Here is a 22,792-nt window from a genome sequence, read left to right on the forward strand (position 1 = left end):
ACGACGTGGTTACTTATATTTCAGGCCGTTTAACGAACTGTAAAATGCAAATACAGTTTATTGACGTGATCGCGAATTTCAAAATGTAAATTATTCTATACGGGGTGTTTTCGAAAGGTAACCGAAAACGTGCGGTAATCGCTAAACCGAATAACAAATAATTATTCAACGTAGCTCTGTAGATTAACCAATTCCAAACGAACAATCACTTTCTATTTTTATTTATTTTTTTTTTTTCAAATTTCCCACTACTTCATTTTGCTATGCTACTGCCATAGAAAAATACTGTTCACTCCCATAGCATTGTATTTTATCAAAATGTATCGCTCGAGCATTTTTCATTCAATTTAACGAATACTGTAAGTCCGCAATATTTCAAATCACCTTTAAAAAAAAACACCCTGCGCATAAGTGACCGAGATTCGTAAATCTACGACTCGTTGATTTCAAAATTTTACACCGCGCGAAATTTCCGATTCCACGATACGTTATGTGCTTCGAATTTAAAGAATAAATACACACCGAAGTATTTAATTCTGATTATTAATTTACAACGTTACCGCTGACTTCCATTTTACGATATTTCGCGAAGAGGAAAAATATGATTTGAAAAAAAAAGGGGCCTATACGCTCAGTTACGCAGAAAAAGAGCGCGAACGAAAATGCCCAAAAATAAATATGACCCCGAGGGGTAGCGCGCGCTCCCAGCCATCCTCCACCCCCGTGTCCAGGGAGTGGGGTGACTGTATTTTGACTTCTACATCGTTCGTTCTCGCCCCGCGAAATATAATCTCGCCGATCGCGCACGGCCATCGAGTAGCAATATCCTGGAGCAGACACGTGCAATGGCGAACAAAGCGGTTCGATTTCGGTGATAGCGATCAAAGAGTAACTTTGTTCGTGGTTCGCCGAGCTCTGCATCCCCGTCGTCGAAATTGTTTCTCGTTCTAGCGAGGTACGATCCCGTTCTCCGCTCTTCACGGAAGTTTTCAGATAGAATCGTGAAAGTGGGGGGAGGGGGGGGGGGCGATCTCGATCTTTCCAGAGAATTCCCAGAATTTAAATTCACTCGTGTATTTCCCCGTTTTCCATCGGCGATGGATCAGCGTTTAATTTCGCTGTCGACCGATAATTTATTTATTCGTCATACCCGTATGCCCATTTAACAATCCCGGTTTGTGAAAATTTTCTAGTTTTTAATTGAAGAAGCACTGTAGAGCGTAATTTGTACAGGATGATGGAGGAAAATTTCACCATTTTGAAACGTGTATTGTTTATTGTGGAATTCAAAATAATTGCGAGACGTTAGAAAGTTGATACGAATTTTCAAAATTGGTCGATGGTATTTAAATTGTCATATATGTAGAACCAAATAATAATAATAATAATAACAATTAATTGGTATCCTATTACAATAATATATCTCTATCAACCTAACCTTAAATACTCTACTGACGGTACTCTACTATAATTACTTATTAAAAAAAAGCCTTAGAAATGTCCTAAAATATTAAGTAATATCTCTAGAAAGATGCTTTTCTGTTTCAAGATTTAGAATTTTTCAAATTTCCAAAATTTCAATATCATTCGCATTGTATGTACGTAAGAATTTGGTTGCAATTTGCCTTTGTCGCAATGAAACGAAAAGAGGTTAGGAAACGATTGAAGTGTAACGAAACGAAGAGAAGTTAGGAAACGATTGAAGTGTAACGAAACGAAGAGAAGTTAGGTAACGACGAAAATACAACGAAACGAAAACTTGCGAAGTTTGCGAGCCATGTTCGGTGACGGTACTCTACTATAATTACTCATTAAAAAAAAACCCTTAGAAATGTCCTAAAATATTAAGTAATATCTCTAGACTCATGCTTTTCTGTTTCAAGATTTAGAATTCTTTAAATTTCCAAAATTTCAATATCATTCGCATTCTATGTACGCAAGAATTTGGTTGCAATTTCCCTTTGTCGCAATGAAAGGAAAAGAGGTTAGGAAACGATTGAAGTGTAACGAAACGAAGAGAAGTTAGGTAACGACGAAAATACAACGAAACGAAAACTTGCGAAGTTTGCGAGCCATGTTCGGTGACGGTACTCTACTATAATTACTCATTAAAAAAAAACCCTTAGAAATGTCCTAAAATATTAAGTAATATCTCTAGACTCATGCTTTTCTGTTTCAAGATTTAGAATTCTTTAAATTTCCAAAATTTCAATATCATTCGCATTCTATGTACGCAAGAATTTGGTTGCAATTTCCCTTTGTCGCAATGAAAGGAAAAAAGGTTAGGAAACGATTGAAGTGTAACGAAACGAAGAGAAGTTAGGTAACGACGAAAATACAACGAAACGAAAACTTGCGAAGTTTGCGAGCCATGTTCGGTGACGGTACTCTACTACAATTACTCATTAAAAAAAAACCCTTAGAAATGTCCTAAAATATTAAGTAATATCTCTAGACTCATGCTTTTCTGTTTCAAGATTTAGAATTTTTCAAATTTCCAAAATTTCAATATCATTCGCATTGTATGTACGTAAGAATTTGGTTGCAATTTGCCTTTGTCGCAATGAAACGAAAAGAGGTTAGGAAACGATTGAAGTGTAACGAAACGAAGAGAAGTTAGGAAACGATTGAAGTGTAACGAAACGAAGAGAAGTTAGGTAACGACGAAAATACAACGAAACGAAAACTTGCGAAGTTTGCGAGCCATGTTCGGTGACGGTACTCTACTATAATTACTCATTAAAAAAAAACCCTTAGAAATGTCCTAAAATATTAAGTAATATCTCTAGACTCATGCTTTTCTGTTTCAAGATTTAGAATTCTTTAAATTTCCAAAATTTCAATATCATTCGCATTCTATGTACGCAAGAATTTGGTTGCAATTTCCCTTTGTCGCAATGAAAGGAAAAGAGGTTAGGAAACGATTGAAGTGTAACGAAACGAAGAGAAGTTAGGTAACGACGAAAATACAACGAAACGAAAACTTGCGAAGTTTGCGAGCCATGTTCGGTGACGGTACTCTACTATAATTACTCATTAAAAAAAAACCCTTAGAAATGTCCTAAAATATTAAGTAATATCTCTAGACTCATGCTTTTCTGTTTCAAGATTTAGAATTCTTTAAATTTCCAAAATTTCAATATCATTCGCATTCTATGTACGCAAGAATTTGGTTGCAATTTCCCTTTGTCGCAATGAAAGGAAAAAAGGTTAGGAAACGATTGAAGTGTAACGAAACGAAGAGAAGTTAGGTAACGACGAAAATACAACGAAACGAAAACTTGCGAAGTTTGCGAGCCATGTTCGGTGACGGTACTCTACTACAATTACTCATTAAAAAAAAACCCTTAGAAATGTCCTAAAATATTAAGTAATATCTCTAGACTCATGCTTTTCTGTTTCAAGATTTAGAATTCTTTAAATTTCCAAAATTTCAATATCATTCACATTCTATGTACGCAAGAATTTGGTTGCAATTTCCCTTTGTCGCAATGAAAGGAAAAGAGGTTAGGAAACGATTGAAGTGTAACGAAACGAAGAGAAGTTAGGTAACGATGGAAATGCAACGAAACGAAAACGTGCGAAGTTTGCGAGCCACGTTCGCGAAACACGGGCGGCGCGAACTCGCTAACGCGCAGTAAATCGCAGGACGCGGGGATCCTTTATTTAGTTTCTCATTAATTATTGCCGCTCGTCGCGGATACAGGCGTCCGCGTCATGGAAACGCGCGCTCTTTCGCCGCTTCACCCACACACGTCCGCGCGCGGCTGTGGGTTGACACAGGGGGTGGTTACACAGAAGAATCCACTACACCTATCTGCGCAACGTGTCACCAGCAGGGTACAAGGGCGAAACACCCGCCCCCCGCCCTCCCCCCGCGATAGGGTAGTAAGGTCCGCCCGTCGCTGTCAATATCAGGAAGCCTGGTTTACGTGTACAGGGTGCCTCGTTTATTTCGACCAACTGGAACATCTCTATTACATTTTTATTTGTCTTCTCTTTTTATCTTTTATTTAACGACGAATATGGTTGCTCTGCAGCCAAACTCAATTTAATACTAAATATATATTAATATAATCTGCTTCTATGGATTGTACAAGAAAATATGCTTTTATGTATTGTACAAGAAAATATACTTTTATGTATTGTATAAGAAAATATGCTTCTATGTATTGTACAAGAAAATATGCTTCTATGTATTGTATAAGAAAATATGTTTCTATGTATTGTACAAGAAAATATGCTTTTATGTACTGTACAAGAAAATGTTTCTATGTATTATACGAGAAAATATGCTTTTATATATTGTACAAGAAAATATGCTTCTGTATATTGTACAAGAAAATATGCTTCTATGTATTGTACAAGATGAAAACAAAAGTTCAGTGTTATAGTAAATGGAAAAAAATGGGGAAGAGTATAAATAATAGGCAGACACGTAAGAAAAGGATGCTCGAAAGTTTCTTTACGGGGACAGAAAATTGTCTAAGAAAAGAATTATTTATTTCCAAGAGACAAGTATATAGTACATTAAGTCCTTGACTTGGTTAAACACGAAGCTTTCCAGTAGTAGAAGTTACAAAGCTTTTCACGTAAGTCAACTTGTATAAACACGATGAATTGCAGAAAGAAAGAAAGTTCATTCCTGGGTTAAGAAGTACGTTCGTTGTTTTATGAATAAAGGGAATGTCGACAGTGACGAATAATTTCTGTTTAATCGCTAGCTTCGGGAAAACTGGCTACAACGTCTAACCTCGTAATTCCTTTCACGTGTGATCTTTCTTTTTTTATAGAATACATTTGGTATACGATCTTAGTTTCAAAAATTGATCACTGTTGATCAGATCCATATATGTACTCTTTTATGAAAATGAAAATCGAAGGGATGAAAATATAATACTCGAATACGTACGAAATATGTATAAGGATATTAGTGAGGGCACAACTGTATATTTGTGCCCAGCATTATCTTATTCATCGCGTGATCATAAAATTGTTATCGTTTAATAAATTCCTTTGTATTTATTATTCTATGGAAAAATGAATCCATCTCAAAAGTTTCTATCTGGAGGTCTTTAAAAAAAAATCACGAGCAACGGATTCACCATTATCATAGTCTTGAAATTATCATTAGTCAAAAATTATCAGAAAGTACATTTCGATCAAAAAATTAATGTATAATATTTCAAAAGTTTCTATTCAGTAATTCTATCGTATTTATTAAACGATAACAATTTTATTCTTTTTCTTAAAAAAGAAACTATAAAAAAAAATCATGAGCAACCGAGTTCACCATTATCAGTCTTGAAGTATCATCGATCATCGAAAATTGTCCAAAAGTACATTTCGATCGTAAAATTGATGTATTTCAAAAATTTCAATTCAGTAACTTCGACGAAATATCATCGATCGTCGAAAACTCTCCAAAGTCGTGTTTTTCGATCCCGAAATTCTCGTGGTCTGACGAAGAGCGAGCAACCGACAAAAATTGACCAGATCAGTCGTCATCCGACCTACCGACCCAACCCCCGACCGTCCAATGACCAAATCGGACCGAGTCCCAAAAAACCAACGGGGAAATTTCCACCGAAAACCGTAGCGGAGTGCAGTCGCCTACGAGAAACGTGAGCGAAGCGGCAAACAAAGGAAGAACTCATGGGGTTGGAGGTGGGCGGGGGGGGGTTGGAAAAACCGGTAAGGGGGGTTGGAAGAAAGGGACGAAACAATCGCAGGACAAGTTGCATCCCGGTGGAAAAGTTCCCCGGCTAGACAGAGAGCTACTGCCGGTGGCGCGAATCGTTTTCTCGCTGCTTTTCCCGCGGTTGCATCGTCGGGGGTTGGAGAGGGGTGGGTTATGGAAGGACTGCCTGCGGGGGCAGGCGGAGGACGGTGGCTGGCGAGGCTCATTTTGTCGGCGGCAGAGATGGTGCGGTACTCTCCGTCTCCCTCCCGTTCACCTCTTTCTGTCTCTTGTCCTTTCACCCTGTCCCAACCCCCCACACCCCCTCCGGCACCGTATTTTCTCTCTGTTCACATTTTCACCTGTCCCACCTCCGTCTCTCCTCGCGCCACCGTCTGTTTTTCTCTCCGTTCGTCTTCCCCGCTTTATCTCGCCGCCACCCTCCCTCCCTCCCACCGATCCACCCCTCGCGCCGTGCTCAGAGAAGGGGGTGGACGGAGCACGGGGGTTGGAACGCGGAACGCCTGGCTGGCGACATTATTAGACGCCCCCGATGAGTCGGCGAAGCCAGGGGTGGATGACGACGCTCCACGCTGGCGACGACGCTCGGCTACCGCGGGGCTCGGGGGGCGGTGGCAAGGGGTGGACGGAGAGGGAGAGGGAGAGGGAGAACGCCGCCGGGTAATGAGAAGAAAAGACGGCGCGCAGCGTGATATCGCGCGCCGGATACGCCCGGGAAAAAGGCAGCCTCGCGCAAAAAGGGCGCAATTTTCGCGAGCGTTCACCAACCACCCTCCACGGCTCGGGGGGATTAACCCTTCGTCTAGCCTCACGGCGAAGAAAGGCCACGCCGTTGCGGGAACCTCGAATCGGTTCTTCTATTTTAACATATTCTTTGTTTTATACCAATTCAATTCGAATGTTACTCGCGGAGCGAACAAACCGGCAATTTTTTGTTTCTTTGTTTTTTTTTTTTTTTTTTTTTTTTTTTTCAAATCCATACGAGCGATCGATTGGACATTGAATATTTATTTCGGGCATTTTCAGCCATCTTTAGCGACACTGAATCTTTACGATTATTGAGTAACAGAGACGAGTAATAATGAGTATAATATAACGCTATTTTAATGGAAGAAAATACAATAGTAGTAGTTCGTCTATTTTAACATATTCTTTGTTTCCTACGAATTGAATTCGAATATTATTCAAATCCGTTCGAGCGATCACTTGGACATTAAATATTTATTTCGAACATTTTCGACCCACTGTCAGCCATCTTTAGCGGTACTGAATATCTACGATTATTAAGTAACAGAAACGAATAATACGTTAACGTTATTTTAATCGAAGAAATAATAAGTAGTAGTGAGAATAAACAAATTTTTACAAATGGAAGAAGCATGAATGAAAAGTATGGAAGATTGGGATTAACGCAAGAAATTACGTATTTACACATTTTAAATATATAATAATAATAGATACTTGGTCTTGTGGTTTAAATACATAATGAATAAAATTTCGTTTAATTTTTTCTTCATTAGAAAATATAAAGAAAAATGTTTACCGAACCTTTTCTAAATATTAATTCTCTTTAATACGTATATTGAAGAATAAGAGGCGTTAGTTGTAATTGATAATTATCGCTTGTTTTATTTCATGTTTAAAATACCTTCGTAATAATTTGCGTATTGTAACGATGCACCAGAAGTTTAACGCTTAGGCCAGTCAGGCAGTACGTTACTCGACCTCGGCTATCAATTATTACTGATCGAAATTATACCACGCTCGTTGCAGTCAATGAATTCCTCCACCATGCCGTTTAAACGGAGTAAACGCGATCACAGTCGATTTCCAATTAAATGTAACATGACTGTGCTTGGTGTGGTTTTGCAAAATACTATACTGAAGGTAACTGAGCCAGCCTCGTGTTTTGCAACTCTGGTTTCTACGTTTGAAAGCGATTCGTTCTTCGGAGTGGTGCTGTCATTCGATTCTCCATTCAAAAGTCGATAACGCTTTACCAGGAGAGATGATTTCAATTTCGAATTTCCTTTCATTTTTCCTTACGCCCTCCCGTACCTCGGTGTACGCAGTAAATACGAATTATTTATTTATTTTACCTCTGCACAAACCACAAAAAAAACAAAAAAAAAAACAAAAAATAAAGCATGAAATTCAACAACGCGAATAAGTAACGAAAAATAAATCTAAACGAAGAAGCACAATTTTATTTTTCGTAGCGTTCGATATCGAGCTTTCTTTTATGCTGAGCCGTGTAAGTGATTAAAAATATGTCGCAAATATTAAAGTAACGTTTTCTGTTCACTTCGTTCCTGTTCATTTACTGACGGTCGATCCAAATTAACCAATGCAGCATGGAGAAGGTGCATTGAAATCCAGCGAATCAAACTTTCGTGTCAGTGCTACGAAACAACTACAGGTATTCGTACCACATCACTGGAACCATTTTCAAGGAAAAATGCATTCTTTCTCCGCATATTTGGCACTGCACTCCAATGCGTGTCGCATTTGATTGCACGCGGCATTTCAGCGTGCTCGAAACTTTCGCTTAAACGACGAGATACGCTCTATTAATTTCACGATTCCGAATTACCCTGGTTTTTTTCCTACCCGGAGAATCTACGTGAGCTTTTCAAGAAGGGAAATATTGTTTGACTTATTTCGCTAAAATTCCTTTCTGTAAATTCCATTGATCAACATCAGATTTTAATCAATGACAAACAAATAATCCACCCAAGAATAAATAAATTATCTTCTACAATAGACTTTCGATTAAAAAATTTAAATCTCGAACAGGATCGTAAGTATAATTATCGTTTTGCGTCAATTTTATTCGCTCGGAAGAGAACAGCAACTGTTTATATTTAAATCTTTAATCGAGAGGAATATTTTTCGATCAAGTGATTTCGGTCGTCTTCGGGAATACAATTTCCTTAAAATAAGGCAAGACAAGAATAAAACACAGACACTCGATATAAAAAATATACTTCGATAAATAAGAAACGTACATAAAAAGAATATTAATACAAAAGAACCTTAACACAGAAAATTTCGTTTCACGATGATATTTTCCTGTATGTTTCCTATTTACTGAACTACATTCTTCACATTTCGTATATTATCCTACCAAGTCGTTGAAGAACAATAAAAAAAAAAAAAAAGCAAAGAACACTCTTCTCGGCTATTACCAACTGATTACCGAAGAGCGAACGAATCTCGAATGATTTCTTACCATTTCGTTCTTACCATTTCATTCCACATTTCACTTACCATTCCCCGAAATGGCGCGATCGCCGTAAAAATAACAAAAACGGCGAAACAAACATCCGGAAGATGAAGCATAGAAAAGAAAGCGGGCAATGGAAAAAAACGGGGGAAAAATGGAAAGAATGAAGAGGCAGATAAGGTAATGAGGGAAAAAAAATGTGGCAGAAGTACGAAAGAGGGTAGGAACGGAGGGAAGGGGTTCTTTTCATGCCGCCTCCTCTCGCCGAGGTTTTCCGCAGGAAGAGCACAACCCCCGGTTGCGTGTGACAGCCATTTTAATTCCGAGCCCCCAGGGGGGTTCCTGATTTTCATTCCCCATGATGGAACATCAGCCGCCCTCTTTCTTTCACCCTGTCTCACCCCCTTTCTCTCTCTTTCTCTCTCTCTCTCTTTTTCTCTTTCTCTCTCTCTTCAACCTCCTATTGCTTCTTTTGCTACTTTTCCGTCTCTTTCTTACCCTGTCGTTTCCCACCCTCGCGTCTCTCTCGTCTGTCTCCATCATTCGCCTCCCTCTGGCTGTGTCTTTCTCAGGAGGGGGAGAGGGGAAAAGCTTTCAGAGGCAGCTCGAGGGATGAGAGAGACCGAATGAACGCCGCGGTGTGTCGGCTATCTCGGCTGTCGCATCGCGAATCGAATAAAAGCTGCCGGCTGAGGGATGAACCGCGCCCGTTTAATTTCGGGGAAGGACGGCTACGGCTACCTAGGCTTTTTTCTCACCCCCGGAACACCACGGAACTGGGTTCCAAGTGATCTCCCGGTGGTTCGTCCAATTCGCGAACATGGTGGTCCGTCGTGAGCCCTACCTCGGCTCAGGGATAGAGGGAGCTCACTATGTGAGTTATTACACGGGTATTACACTTTAAACTTTACAGCTCGGGGTATTGCATCGGATGTAGAAATTCATAAGTGCATCCGGCAGAGTATCGAGCTTCCTGACCACCTGGAGAGCATCTCGAAACTCGAACCAAGTGATTTCTCAACGGAACATCGACTCTCTTGGACATCTACGAGTTTCACTTCAGATTCTGAACAGGATAGATTCACGAGTCCTGCGCAGAACCCTGTGGACGGAATTATACTTCGTCGAACGTAACGAGTTCACAAACGGTAGGGTATTGTGAACACTGTAGAATCAGGTTCTAACGTGGCGAATTTGTAAGCACGTTTGGTAAAATATCGAGCTTTTTCGTTATTTGGAGGACATCTTGAAACTTAAACCGAGTGATTTCTCAGTGGTTCTTTAACTCTTGGACATGGCGAACCTCCGTTCCATTTCAACTCACAGATCACTCTGTGAGTTCTGTTTAAGTTTTCGTGGTCTTGGTTATACTGTTGGGTGTACCAAGTTCTTCGTCGAGGGCTACTATGATATCGAGGATCTATGGTTTTAGATCTAACCTGAAAACCACCGATGATAAGAGCAATGTTTTGTGACACTCGTCTATTGAAACGTTATCAGTGCTTTGTCTTTGGTAGAATCATTGTAAAAGTATTTGCACATATGTATTTAGTTGAGAACGAACCGAGAACACCTTAAACAAATTAGATATCCCAACATTATCGCCCTAGGTACTCGTAGGTTTAAACAGAGTGTGAGATTCCAACGAGACTTGGCAAGTTAATTAAGGTTATTTCATCGAGAGCATACATTAATAGAATCTGTAACGGAGATAATTATTGCAATTGTTTCGTAGGATTAACCTAATTAATTATATGTTTCTGAAACAAATAAAATTCAATTTAGATAAATAATAATTATCGACTTCCTTATTGACTATTGACTTCCAAATTATGTCTGGAAGAGGATATTCCCTTAAAATATCGTTCATTCGTCACTGAGTACTCCCTCGTGAGTGATTAGTGGTAAATAGGTAATTGGACTCTTGAAACAAGAATAAAAATCACTATTAGAGATAAACTAAATATTAGTTGGCACCTATGTAAAAATTGGCATCGTGAATCATCTCGTTCGTCAGCACATGAAAATCACTGTTAGAGGTAAATTAAATATTATTCGTTGTAAAGTAAAATGAACGACAAGTCATCGTAGTTGGCATGCAAAGTATGACGTGAATCATCTCGTTTGCCAGCACATGAAAATCACTGTTAGAGGTAAATTAAATATTATACGTTGAAAAGTAAAATAAGTGACAAGTCATCGTAGCTGGCGCCTGTGCAAAAAATGACGTAAATTATCTCATTCGTCAGCACATAAAAATCACTGTTAGAGATAAATTATATATTATTCATTTAAAAGTAAAATGAGTGACAAGTCATCGTAGTTGGCGCCTGTGCGAAGAATGACATCGTGAATCATCTCGTTCGTCAGCACATGAAAATCACTGTTAGAGATAAATTATATATTATTCATTTAAAAGTAAAATGAGCGACAAGTCATCGAGGTTGGCGCATGTGCAAAAAATGGCATCGTGAATCATTTCGTTCGCCAGTACATAAAAATCACTGTTAGAGGTAAATTAAATATTATACGTTGAAAAGTAAAATAAGTGACAAGTCATCGTAGTTGGCGCCTGTGCAAAAAATGACGTAAATTATCTCATTCGTCAGCACATAAAAATCACTATTAGAGATAAATTATATATTACTCATTTAAAAGTAAAATGAGCGACAAGTCATCGAGGTTGGCGCATGTGCAAAAAATGGCATCGTGAATCGTTTCGTTCGCCAGTACATAAAAATCACTGTTAGAGGTAAATTAAATATTATTCAATGAAAAAGTAAACTGAACGACAAGTAATCGTAGTTGTCGGCTGTGCAACGCGTCGCGAATCGTTTCGTACGCCAGCACTATGGCAGTGAACGTTTTAAAAGAGTCATCCGACCACAAAATTCAGCCTCGAGGTACCCTCCAGTTTCCAAAAATTTCTCCCGGGACACCCGTTAGAAGGTCCCCGCATTCACGTTGTTACCAAGTCGTCGAACCAATCTTGCGAAGGGTGCGTGCGTCCTGCAGCCTCGCTCCCGCTCCACCCCACGTTCGCCCCACCTCCTCGTGGCCCTGAGGGGATTGAAATTAAAATGACAATGAGGGCAGATCCGAAGGGAGGCTAAAAATGCGTACCCTTGCCATCGTCCAATCAGCAACGGGATCCGTGGACGCCATGGCGACCCTTCTCTCCCCTTCGCTTTCCTTCCTTTCCCCCTTTCGATTTTTTCTCTCCTTTCCGCACGGGCCTCTTCGTACACGCGCGACGAAGAGGGCGGAAAGGACAGTGCCGCGAAATGAAAACGTTTAAAGCGTCGGTGATCTTCACAGAAGTTTTCAACCCCTTTCGCGACATTATTCGAGGGAGACACGCGCGCGCGACGGAAACAAAATAGACGGAGGCCCTTGCAACCCCCGAGCGGACAGGGGTGGCTCGATCGAAACGGAATGCATAATTGAGGGGACGATGGAGGCTGAGTTCGAGGATGCTCGCGATTAATATTCTAATTACTGGAATCGAGAATAAAAGTATTGCTCAGGGGATGCTTTACCCTTACCCCTATGTAGTTCCCGCGGCTCCCTCAAGTCTGCGTTGTCATACTTTTTGTTTAAAAAAAGGGACCGAAGGTTGTCGCGGCGAATCGAGTGACTGAGACTCGATTGCAAATTGTATCGATAATTTCGACGTGAATCTCGTTCAATGGGGAGGTTTCGTTATTTGGAGTTTTTTATTTTTTTTTTTAAATGGTTACGGTCGAATGACGGACTGAGAAAGAAAAGTTTGGATATTCTCTTTTAAATACGGTTATGTAATTTTATCGGGGATTTATCCACCGCTTAAAAGTATATATGCATTTTGAACTATAAATTCGTTAAATTTGATTTAAAAATCACGACTCTTGTAAAAGTTGCGGCCAGTTTTCCGCAGGCCGTTTTCCGAATGCGTTTCGTCGCAGGCAGAAGTAAATAACGATCTAAATGTTTGAAATGGAAAGAATTAGGAGGTTTTATAATACATATTGGTGTCACTATTGATGAGCTTACTATTGTTTATTTTCTTTTTCGAAGGTGCAAAATTAAGCATGGAACATCACGCGGTGTAAGTTTTTCGAAAATTAAGGAATATTTGGTTATTAATTTTGAGTTCTTTAAATCTATGATTCCACGTTTTACGCTCTTGTATTTAACCTCGGTAATTCGGAAAGTGTAAATTGAAAAGGCAAATTAAGCGCAATTATGTTTCTTTGAACATGAACCACCCTTTATTATGCACATTCCACACTTTGAGCGTGCAGTTTTGTTGAATAGAATATTTTAAGAATAAAATACGTTAGCAGATTCGTTCCAGAAGTAATGAAAGTAGTTTAAATAAAAAAGTCTGGAAAAATTGTATACGGTAAACAGAATAATATCAATTATCATAATATAAAATTGTCACTTAAATTACCATTGTAATCACCGATAAAAATTTCACACCGAACAAACAAATTATATATTTATAACTCGATTTGTGTTCATTTGATAACGAATAGATCTAAAATAAATAATAATACACTTGCACTGCTTACTTTCGTACTTAATTTGGTCTTCCAACTAACAAGCATCATCTTTCATTACTACTATCACATTACATTACTTTCTTTCGTGCACGTATGAGATTAGATTAATAACATATTTACTCGCTTCTCCTGCATGTACATCTCCACATAAATCTGCAATAAAGACGCGAAACAAATAAATAAAATTCAACATTCGTTTTATGGTCGAATAGAAATCAAAACGATCCTCGATTTCTACGTACAAAATCTACGATATTACCGTAGCAATCACCGATGATCTCTCAAAAGCGCTGAGAAACCCTTACCAAGTCGATCGTTTAGAATCTTTTGTCGCAAAAATGAAAAAAGAGAAGAAAAAAAAAAATTGAAAAAGGCGGAAGAACCGGGAACGATTCATTTTCAGTAAAATCGAAGGAACCGCGACCAACGTTTTAATTTCCGCCCCATTTTCCGTCTTTCGACGGTCTCCAACCCCCGTCGCTCATTCTCTACGATTTCCAGCCCTCCTCCGCGTCCTCCAGCTTCCTTCCATTTCCTCCTGTCGGTGGATGCGCGCCATGCAAAGCCGTAATTAGTGGCTTCGCGTGTAATTATCGTGGAAAAAAGGGCTCTGAATACCCGCAGCATTCAGGCCGACCGAGGATGAGTCCTTCGCGATGGAATCGCGACCGAGCACCCTTGAGACATGCGCTTTTCCTTCTCCCTTTTCCTCTGCCCCCGCCGTTGTGCCTGTTCGTTCTTATTCCCATCGTTCGTTTCGAAAGCGATCGCGTTTTCGACTGTCATTGCTTTTCCAGGACGCGGGTGCCTCGATCTGGTCGCGCGTTCCTTCGCCATTTAAGAATCTCCAACTCTTCTTCTGTTTCTTTTCCTCTTTCTTCTGCCCTCTGTTGCTCCTATCTAGGGTAATCTGGACTCCAGCGGAAGGATCTGTTTGTCTCCGAATGGTTTCACTCGGGGTTTTTTTTTTATTTTATTTCCAAGGAGATTGACATCGAACCACCGATGCGAAAAAAGTTGGAACGTTTCTTGAACGAAAGGGGTGGTTCAGCGCGATCGATCCCCGGTCTAGAGATTTTTTTTTTCTCCGTAGCTGAACGACTTTTGTTTCTACGTATATTTGCGTTGCTCCGAATATTCGAGTATAGTAAAAGGCAATTAGTTTATTGCTAATTTAGCAAGAATAGTTTCAATATTTGACTGGTATTTCTGTTTTTCAATTTCAAAACACTCGTAGTATTATATTTATTTAGAACTTTGTTTCGATTTGACGAGCCTGTAGGATGACTAGATTTATCTAGAATGGTAAACAGAATTGAAAACTCGAAAGAAGAGAGAGCTGGACAATGTCTAAACGATATATTGGGTACGATTTTCAATAAAAATCTAACCTAAAAGTAGTGATCGCAAGATGGCTCCCAAAACTACTTTCTCGACCCACCCTAAAAATTTATTCGATATCACAGTTTTGGACTGGTAGAGAATTTCTAAATGATCGGTTATGTACGATTTTCAGTAAAAATCTAACCTAAAAATAGTGATCGCAAGATGGCTCCCAAAATTACATTTTCTTGACCCACTCTAAAAATGTATCCCATACCACAGTTTTGGACGGGTAGACAATTTCTAAATGATAGGTTATGTACAATTTTCAGTAAAAATCTAACATAAAAGTAGTGATCGCAAGATGACTCTCAAAAGTACATTTTCTCGACCCACTCTAAAAATTTATCCGATACCACAATTTTAGATGATTGGACAATGTCTAAACGATACATTGCGTACGATTTTCAATAAAAATCTAACCTAAAACTAGCGATCGCAAGATGGCTCCCATAGCCACACATTGTCGACCCACCGTAAAAATTGATCCGATACCACAATTTTTGACGACAAATAAAGGGAGTGGAAACGAAAAGGGAGTAATATTAAAATCGAATCTCCTGTATCGGCATCGATGGCGATCAGAAACGTAGCTCTGCGTACCAAGCTGCTCGGAGACCGATGGCAACCCCCGAGCAACGGCAGGGGAGGGGCCGGGTGGGGTGGCCGCGGGGGTTTCGAGGGCTCTACGGGCCGCTTTCGATTCATTGTACAATAATATGACGGAAATGTCAGTCAATTAATAAGCACACCGAACCTGACTAATTTCCGCCTTTGTTCGTTCCACGGCCGGGATGGATGAATAAGTGGCCATTATGCGGCTTTTATGATTGGTCAGATCCGTATCACGACAGCCGGTTCCGCTTTTAGAAACCCGCGCCGGCACGTCGAAACTTCTCTGCGGCGAACCTTTTTAACCGCGTGCACGTGCCGGCGGAATATCGTTCTCGTTTCCTTCTTCCTCCTCCTCCGCTTCTCCCTCTGCTCCGCGCTTTTTTTTTCTCATCCCTCCCCTCTCGCGGTCTCAGACTTCGCCAGCATCCTTACGCTTTGTTCCTCACCTCGCGACCCACGAACATTTCGCGGGATTTTCTCAGCGAACTGGAAGCCGATTCCTTCGATTCTTGGCGAGAGGTACGCGCGATTTTCACGGCAGAGTTTCACGGAGGAAAATTCTTTGAGTGGCTAACCCAAATCTAGCTTACCGATCCGTGTCCGACATTTAACCCACATCTAGCCTCGAAGTAACATCTAACGTGTACCCAACACGGTTAGATGCATCTAAGGCTAACAAGGATTGTGATCCGTGTTGGGTCCATGATGAGTTCATGATACGTGTCTACTTGGGATATATCTGCGATATTTATAGAAGATATCGAATCATAAATCCACACCTAACTCGGATTGTAAACCGACACGATGTCCAATCAGGACAAAGACTTTTGAAACATTAATCCAGACCCAACCTAGAACCTGTATCGACACTTTGACCAACTGGAGTAGATTTTCCTCCCTAGCCTCATTTTCTAATCTCCATCCCAGACCTACCCACTAACCTAGATGTAATTGCCGATGCTTAACCGAGGCAAGAGATTCCGAAACATGAACTCCTAACCTAATCCAGATTGTAACCTAACCCGGTGTTTGACAGTAATCTAGCCTCAACCCAGACTCTGAACCAATTCTTTGGTTAATCGAACTAGAGATTTTCAAATCACTGATTCAGATATAATCCAAATTCTGAACCCTTAGATACCTAACCGAGTTAGAAGTTTTTCAATGCGAAGTTTCGATACCAGTAGTGGCTGCAGCTGTATCATTTTTCGAGGAATGCAAAACCCGTTTGAAAGTACATCATCCCCGTGTCTGAGTTGATACAAACGAGAATACCAACGCGAAAGTATGAATTAATTCTAAAACAAACCGAAAGTACTACCCCGGTGCAAATTGTGCAAAACAGAGCTGACGTGGAGCGTGTTAAAATCAGAAGCGACTCGCGGAAAGCCGGGCCCGAAACTCGAGCGGCATTCAATTTGCATGAGCTCGATCGGCCATTTTCCGTCATCTAGCCGGCCCCTCGCCGCAGGAACGTCCATGCAATCTCCTCCATCGTTTCGGGAAGGGGTTGCGAGGTTCTGGAAGAAGGGGCCGCTGCGGAGGGTTCGTCTGTGACGCGAGGAGGGTCGGTGGCACGGAATTCCAAGCCCGTGGGGACGGCCAGCGAGATATCCGAGGATATTATCCCTCGGGAAGCCGTGTAATGAAACCGTTCCGGCACCCCCGTGGTATTATCCCCCCGGCAATATAAGCCGGGGTGAGCCGGACAAGGATATAGGTGGCTGATACGTGGCGCAGCTGCACCCCCCCGGCCACCGCCACGCCCTCTTTTATATCTCGCCCCCTTACGACGGCGGATAAGTGGAGGCGCAAGATAGCCCACGTCAGCGAAACCCGACGTCATCGTCATTAACGAATCCGCGTAATTGCCTCAGCCCTCCAAGAATCGAGCAGCCGCCATCTCGCAACCCTTTCATGGCTGGAGACGCGGGTGCAATGGACGGACCCCTAGGGTGGGGCGATCCAGCCAGAAGACACTTGGGTGAAGTGTCTGCGATTAATATTCGGTCAATCGGTGTTGCCTTCTTCGTTCTCCTCCTTTTTTGTTATATGAATTTTTTTTTTTTTTTTGTTGCTTACATGATTCTTTCGCAAGAATTTGGGTGGTCCTGGAATACAGCTCAGGAGGTGGAAGCTGGAATATTTCGGAGAACTTTATACGATTCTTTTACAAAATTCGAGTGGTTTCCAAATACGATGAATTCGAAGTTGGAATATTTCGGAGAACTTTATACGATTCTTTTACAAAATTTGGGTGGTCCCTAAATACAGCTCACGAGTTGGAAGCTGGAATATTTCGGAGAACTTTATACGATTCTTTTACAGAATTCGGGTGGTTTCCAAATACGATGAATTCGAAGTTGGAATATTTCGGAGAACTTTATACGATTCTTTTAGAAAATTCGGGTTGTCCTAAAATACAGCTCACGAGTTGGAAAGTGGAATATTTCGAAGAACTTTATGCGATTCTTTTATAAAATTCGGGTGGTTTCCCGATATGATGAGTTGGAAGTTAGAATATTTCGGAGAACTTTGTGCGAGAATAATGCGAGTTGTCATAAAAAATAGAGACAGCGTGAGAGGAAGGTAGCTGAAATTTTATCAGTGGCGTCTCTCCGACTTACCCGACTTTGTACACATTGAGAACGAGCGAGAGGAACAGTGAGAGACGATAGCTTCGGGACAACCCGACTGGGAACATTCACTACTTACGGGTGGTACGACTTATACAACTGCATTCGACACTGAAGAATTCTCTTTCGGGTTCTCAGAAGCTTCGAACCAAGCTGAGACAACCTAAGAGCAAGTTGGTTGAGATTCTATCAGTTTTGTCTCTCTGGTTCATTCGACTTTCTTCTGTGTATCAGGAGCGTAAAAAACAGTAAGATTAACTTTGTGGTAATTTCACAAGAATCTTGCGATTATACAGAATCCGAGCATACGTTCTTCCTATACCGAGCCATTCTCCTCCGATGCAACGCATCTCTATTCAACATTTAATTCTCCCTTCTTCGGTCTGTTCGTTCCATCTTTACCGCTCAACCTCGATCAACAAAACGTCCACCTTCTTCCAATCCACTCCCACGACCACGCATCATTCTGAATCAACAAAACAATCCGTCAATAAACTCGTCCAGTAGACCCCCTTCTGAGAATCCACAACCCTTTCGTTCACCCTATTCGCCTCGTCCAAGAGAAAAAGTAAGTAGCAATTCTACCCCTTCCCTCGTCGAAACCCCGAAAAGAATGAAATTAATCCCCAACGATTCGAGAACGCGAGAAGCTTCGCCACGATCTAATACTGGTTGGATCCATCCACATCGAACATTCAACTCCCCCAATTTCGGCTCAATCCATCTACGTTCAACTCCCTCGATCCTCGCGCGACTTTTCATTCGCCAACGTCTCCTTGTTCGGAAGTAGTAAATAGTAACTCTATGCCCACCTAACCACCGAAAAAATGAAGAAATTAATCTCCAACGATTGGAGGGCGAGCTTCACCACGATCCGTTACGACGCATCTGCATTCAACGTTCAACTCTCTCCCTCTCCCCAGCCGCTTCGTCTCGCCGTTACCCTCAACCTCGATCAACAAAACATCCAACTCCTTCCAACGGACTCCCACAGCCATGCATCATTCTGAATCGACAAAATAATCCGTCAATAAGCTCTCCCAATCCTCCCACAACCTTTCATTCGCCAACGTCTCGTCCGAGAGTAGTAAGTAGTAATTCTACGCCCACCTAACCTCCGAAAAAAAAAGAAAGAAAGAAAGAAAGAAATTAATCTCCGACGATTCGAGGGAGAAAGAAGCGCGGTACAAAAGGGGTCGCAGAAGGTGGAATCGCGGCGATGTATATATAGAAACTCTTCCCTGGTCTTCGAAGAAGTCTCACGAGGTCGTGCGAGAGAGTGTTCTCTTGTGTGCAGCGCTTTTTCCCCTGTCGGCGGCCTTTGATGATCCCGCGCGCTAGTACAATGCGCGGATCGTGCTCGTGCGCGCATTGCGATTAGTATTTAATGCGCACATTGTAGAAGGGCCCGTTTCCCGTATCAAGATGCGAGGTGGGCCACCGGGGGACCAGTTATTAGGCCGCTGACAGGCCCATAATCCTCGGGTCGGCACTCCTGACGAAAAATATAATGCCCATTAGCCGGAGATCTTTTCAGCCCTGGCTGCCCTGGGATATTTTCTTCTGTCTCTTTTCTTTATTTACTACTGCGCGCAACCCCCCACCCTTACGCCCACCCTAGACGACCACCGCTCTGTTCCGCGTGCTCTGTCTAGTGTAGAGGGTGCTACTGGAACACGCGCGCGACCTCTCGATCTGGGATAAGTTTCGACCGATGACAATCTACGGCCAGTATCTGAAATCAGGACTCGGGGAAGTCACAGGCCCGTGAAACAGAGGGCACTTTTCTCCCTTTGTTTAGACCACGGAAGATAGGGGATGATTCCTTCCGATGATGTGCCTCCTTGTTGAAGACGATGGTGTTTGTTTGTGTTTGTCGAGGTTCGAGCGTGTACAAGATTTGCGAAATAGCCCGATCGATGTAATATTATTTTATGTACGGATATTAATCTACTCAACCGTTCAGGTCTGCACAAGGGTAATTAATGTAACTTGTCTTCAAGGAGTCTTCATTTGCTCATTGTCATTCTTGAAATCTTTTTTTTTTTCGATATTATTGCAGTCACATTTATAATTTTTTATCTGGAAATCTTGCACAAAATGTAATATTATATATTATGTTATCAGGGTTGTTTCTCTAAAAGTTCGTATAATAACGCAATGCACCGTGGTAAACAATATATCTTGTCTTCAAGGTCTTCATTTGCTCATTTGCTCACCATCATTGTTATTCTTGGAATTTTCTTTTTTTTTCGATATTATTGCAGTCACGTTTGCAATTTTCAATTTGGAAATCTTACACAAAATGTAATATTATATATTATGTTGTCAGGGTTGTTTCTCTAAAATAAGTTCGTATAAGTGTTTAATATTTTTTTAGAGTATCCTCTGTATGCGTTACTTTTATGGCAGTAGATCATGGTAAAGTTTTCGTTACGAATTTGCAATTGTGCCTAAATTTTAATGCAGACTTGAAGTTGAATTATGTTTAATGATCAGAAAAGTAAATGAGAATGCAAGAACAGAAAAGACGAAAAGAATGAATTGTATAATGGGTATTGATAAACATTAATAAACTAGCGAAAGTAATGTTTATCAATGTTTTGAAAGAAAGTTTAAATGTGTTTTGCGACGTAGATATATGTATATTTGAAAGAATTTATATGTGTAATAAATTAGTTACAATGTAGTGTAGTTTATGCATGTCGTATAAAATATTAGAATCAAAAACAGGTGAAAATACTGTCATTAAAACCTAACTCCAATTTATGCAATTAAACATTCGAATATGATTATTGTACGTTCTTAAAGACGTTAATATCACCTTCTCTCTCCCCGATTTATATTTTTATAAAGACGCCATTTTACGTACTACATATTTTACTTTTTCAAGTCGTATATTTATCCCATTTCGTTCATTGTCGAATATTTTGGATTTTTTGTTGAAATTAATGTATAAATGTCCTCGGTAGTCGATATTTTGAATAGTGTCACAAATAGAAGTTAATTAAATTGCTCGAGTTTGAGCGTGTACCAATCAACAAACCGTTTTAGTTAAGTATACCCCGGAGCTCCATGTTATTTACTTGAATAAATGGTAGCAAACAATTATTTAAAGTGACATGCGTTCTTGGAATATTTGCTGTTCTACAGGGCAATTGAGCTTCGTCCGGAAGATGCTTAACCTGTTCTTTTATTAATCTGGAGTAATAAAACAATTCTTGAAATCCTTCAGACTGAGAACATTAATTAAAGTTTGATGATTCGGGTACCTACAAGGAAATTTTTAATGGATTTAATTGTTGGTTTCAGCCGAAGTTCGGAAGAAGATCAGGGCTCAAACAGAGCAAGGTGAGTTACGATTACTAATTACTATTATTTATATTTACAAACAAAATTCGTATTCAAAATTTAAAAAAAGTATAACACACATTCACCAGCGTTTCTAACGTTACAAATAATTCTCGAGGTTCGTACAGTATCTTAAACAGACATTTTTTAGCATTTGAAACATTTGTGTAATTCTTCTCGCGCACCAAATAAATAATAAAATAATAAAAATACTTTTCTACTAATTTTGTCTGTATCGTCCAGACATTTATATCGGAGATTTCTTAGAGTATTACATTATTTTTGAATATAAAACAATCGTTCCAAGTCTTCGTAAGGAAGAAATTAAATCTACTCGAACGATCGATCTATTTTCGTATCTACTTTTCGTATCTATTTCGATCGATCTACTTAAGTAAGATTTGTAAATCGTTTGAGATATAATCGACATTGAAACTGTATTTCGTAATTCGCGGAAAAAAAGATCTGTGGGAAAAATTTGTCGGAAATTTCGCATAAAATTGCAAGGGGCCTCGACTTTCGAGAAAAAGTCTCGCGAGGGAGGTTAATTGCAACCTCCCTCGGGATGCGATAAAAATATCGCAACAGTCGATGCTGCACCGCCACGAGACCGTTTCGTTTCGAGCGGATGCGAGGCATTACTACGGAGCTTCCAGGTTTTTGCCTCCATTGTGTCGGCCCGATAGCAGAAGAGCGAATATTACGTAACATATTCCGACCCGCTTGAGCATGAAAACCCTCCGCGGTTATTATATTTAATGGAGCCGCGGCCGATTTTGCAACATCTGCCTCCCGTGGCGCGGGCAGCGCTTGCCCGCTTAAAAGGGAAATCTCGTCCCGCATCGATTATTTCGGAAGAAGACAGGAACCGTGTACAACTTGCCCTCGAAGTTTTCGTGTATCGATGTTAGAATAGTTTCAGCCGCCCCGAGGGTTCGAATACACCTCCACGGAGTTTTCCCTTAATTTCTTGTACTTTTTCCGCTATTGTGCGCTCGAAACAACGACGAGTGAATAAAAGAATCCGACCAGCGACAGGACACTTACCGCGAAAATTTTTGTAGAAGTGTCTGAGTGATCTTTTCATGATAGTTGTACCATTACTCGTTAATTTGTGCGATGACAGGTAGAATTGTTTCTATTGTTTGGTATATACAAGAAACTATTTCGGGTATGAGTGAGGGAGACGTATACGAACATACTACTAACTCAAAATTTCAAGTAGACAATTATTTTGATTTATCGGTCGGTTATTCTTTGACAAATATAATTAAAATGTAAACGAGTTCGAGCTATTATTTATTACGTAACGGTATTGCTTTATTTCTTCAAT

At 40.4% G+C, this 22,792-nt stretch overlaps 1 protein-coding gene across 2 annotated transcripts in view; it reads left to right on the forward strand.

Annotated features, from left to right (window-relative positions):
* Nucleotides 1-22,792, forward strand: part of LOC143155172 (Fanconi anemia group J protein homolog) — a 174,612-nt gene that overhangs the window by 134,177 nt on the left and 17,643 nt on the right. For both annotated transcript variants that reach the window (XM_076327617.1, XM_076327608.1), the window contains exon 4: nucleotides 21,421-21,459. In XM_076327617.1, the coding sequence (XP_076183732.1) occupies nucleotides 21,421-21,459 (39 nt within the window). The remainder of the gene's footprint in view (nucleotides 1-21,420; nucleotides 21,460-22,792) is intronic.

This window comes from Ptiloglossa arizonensis, chromosome 1 (genome assembly GCF_051014685.1).
Source record: "Ptiloglossa arizonensis isolate GNS036 chromosome 1, iyPtiAriz1_principal, whole genome shotgun sequence".
Lineage (NCBI taxonomy): Eukaryota > Metazoa > Arthropoda > Insecta > Hymenoptera > Colletidae > Ptiloglossa > Ptiloglossa arizonensis.